At 41.9% G+C, this 1829-nt stretch overlaps 1 protein-coding gene across 1 annotated transcript in view; it reads right to left on the bottom strand.

Annotated features, from left to right (window-relative positions):
* Positions 1 to 163: 163 nt before the first annotated feature.
* Positions 164 to 1829, bottom strand: part of LOC106103719 (bone morphogenetic protein 1) — a 40424-nt gene continuing 38758 nt past the window's right edge. The window contains exons 12-15 of the mRNA XM_013283556.1: positions 1751 to 1829; positions 1330 to 1535; positions 926 to 1101; positions 164 to 358 (exon numbers count right to left, since the gene is read on the bottom strand). The exon at positions 1751 to 1829 is cut by the window's right edge and continues 28 nt beyond it. Of these exons, the coding sequence (XP_013139010.1) occupies positions 203 to 358; positions 926 to 1101; positions 1330 to 1535; positions 1751 to 1829 (617 nt within the window). The 3' untranslated portion in view covers positions 164 to 202. The remainder of the gene's footprint in view (positions 359 to 925; positions 1102 to 1329; positions 1536 to 1750) is intronic.

The raw sequence follows: 1829 nt of genomic DNA, 5'->3' as shown, positions 1-1829 counted from the left end.
AGTAGCCTATGAGTTCTTCCACATTTTTCTCTACATTTATGCCAAATTTCTAGAAATCCGTTTAGCAGTTGTGGGTAGAAACTCTAAGAATCATCCATCCATCTAAACTTTCGCAATTATAATATTAGTAACATAGTATAATAAGATAACACATTATATTTATTGGCACATGCTCATATGATATTTGAACACAAAAAGTTAGTCAGTAGACTGTGTGATCGCAGTATACCTGCACTCGCAGTACGTTCCCGTCGGAGGTGACTGGCGGCGGCAGCGCGGAGCCGCAGAAGGCGCCGTGTCGACGCAGCACCTCGTCCCCCAGCCGCGAGTGCACGGTCACGCTGTCGTACTCGCATTCCTATGCCAGATAATACACATTTATAGTTACTAGTACTATAGTTTCCGCAACTTCACAGCTAGCTTGTATTTTGCGTGAGGAACAGGACGTGGATTACTCCAGCCAACCTAGCTCTCCGAAGTACCCCAGCAAACCCTTTATGTTGCTGGTGATCTCCGGGAGCGATCTCAGCGAACCGAGATACCTAACCCTGTATTCAGTCACTGCTGGGCAGTGTTGTATCACTGTGTGAGTCTCGTGGCCTTGGCGATGTGGAATCGATTGACACTAACACTTTATGATGAAACTTAGATATATTCTGTATACAGCTACATCAATAAGCTAAGACTAAACTATTTTTTAATAAGATTGGCTTTTGCCCGCGACTCCGTCAGCGTGGAATGAAAAAAAGAAAGTAGTCTGTGTTCTTCCAAACTACCTTCTATATCTATGCCAAATTTCATCGTGATCCATACAGTAGTTTAGGCTACAAACTCTAACAAACATCCATCCATCCATCTAAACTTTCGCATTTATGTTATTAGTAAGCAGTAGCAATGATTCATACATTCTGGCATTATAGTTTACCTGATGATACATATTGTTGGTGCCCTCAAGATCGAAGTGCGTGAAGTTGAGTGTGATGCGGTGCTGCGAGGGTGCCACTATCTCCCACAGACAGTTCTTTGACGGAGGATACAGGTCCGGGAACGATGGGGAAGTTATAGTCCCATTGGGACCATACAGAACTCCGCCACACGCATCTGATAAAATAAATGGAAGCTATAGTTTCTCTCTAGAGACTTGTATCACAAAGCAACATTATTATATCCTAAAAACCAGGCAAAGGTTCAAAGGCGCTTTGAGCCTCAAAATACCAATAGTCCATCTACGCCTAACTTATTACCTTCAAGAGAGGGTTCATATTTTTAAATGAACGAATATGGTTGATATGATCTTTGAGGTCCCTCTGTAAAATGTTGCATACTAACTCTCGCACTTCTTTCCATCCGAATGTAGTTCGTAGCCTATATCACAGGCACACTCGTAGCCGCCCAGCGTGTTGACACACGAGTGGCTACAGCCGTGGTCGATGGACGCACACTCGTCAAACTCCTTCATGAATGTCGCTGAGAAGCCTGCCTTCTGCACGGAGCTGTCCGACTCGAAGATTACCAGTAACTTGTTTGACGTAGACCTGGAAATATTCCGAGTTAAATAGATTTCTCATACTAAATCTACATTAAGGGACAACGCTTAAAACCCTGAGTGTAAGACATAGAAAGAGAGATACAGCTAAAGATGTAAGGAGAGAAATAAAATGTAGTCTTTTTTGGAGACTTCTTTTGTTTTTTGACAAATAAAAGATGAATAGAATGCATTTAAGAAAATAATAATATCAATTAATGTTACCTGATATCAGGTGGTATCTTATGTCCACAAAACATGCCAATTAGAGGACTATCCATAGAATCCCCATCTCTTACTTTGA

This window comes from Papilio polytes, unplaced genomic scaffold, assembly GCF_000836215.1.
Source record: "Papilio polytes unplaced genomic scaffold, Ppol_1.0 DF823731.1, whole genome shotgun sequence".
In the NCBI taxonomy this organism is placed as follows: Eukaryota; Metazoa; Arthropoda; class Insecta; order Lepidoptera; family Papilionidae; genus Papilio; species Papilio polytes.
Note: the sequence above shows the minus strand (reverse complement) of the source record. Positions and strands in the feature narration are given on the sequence as shown.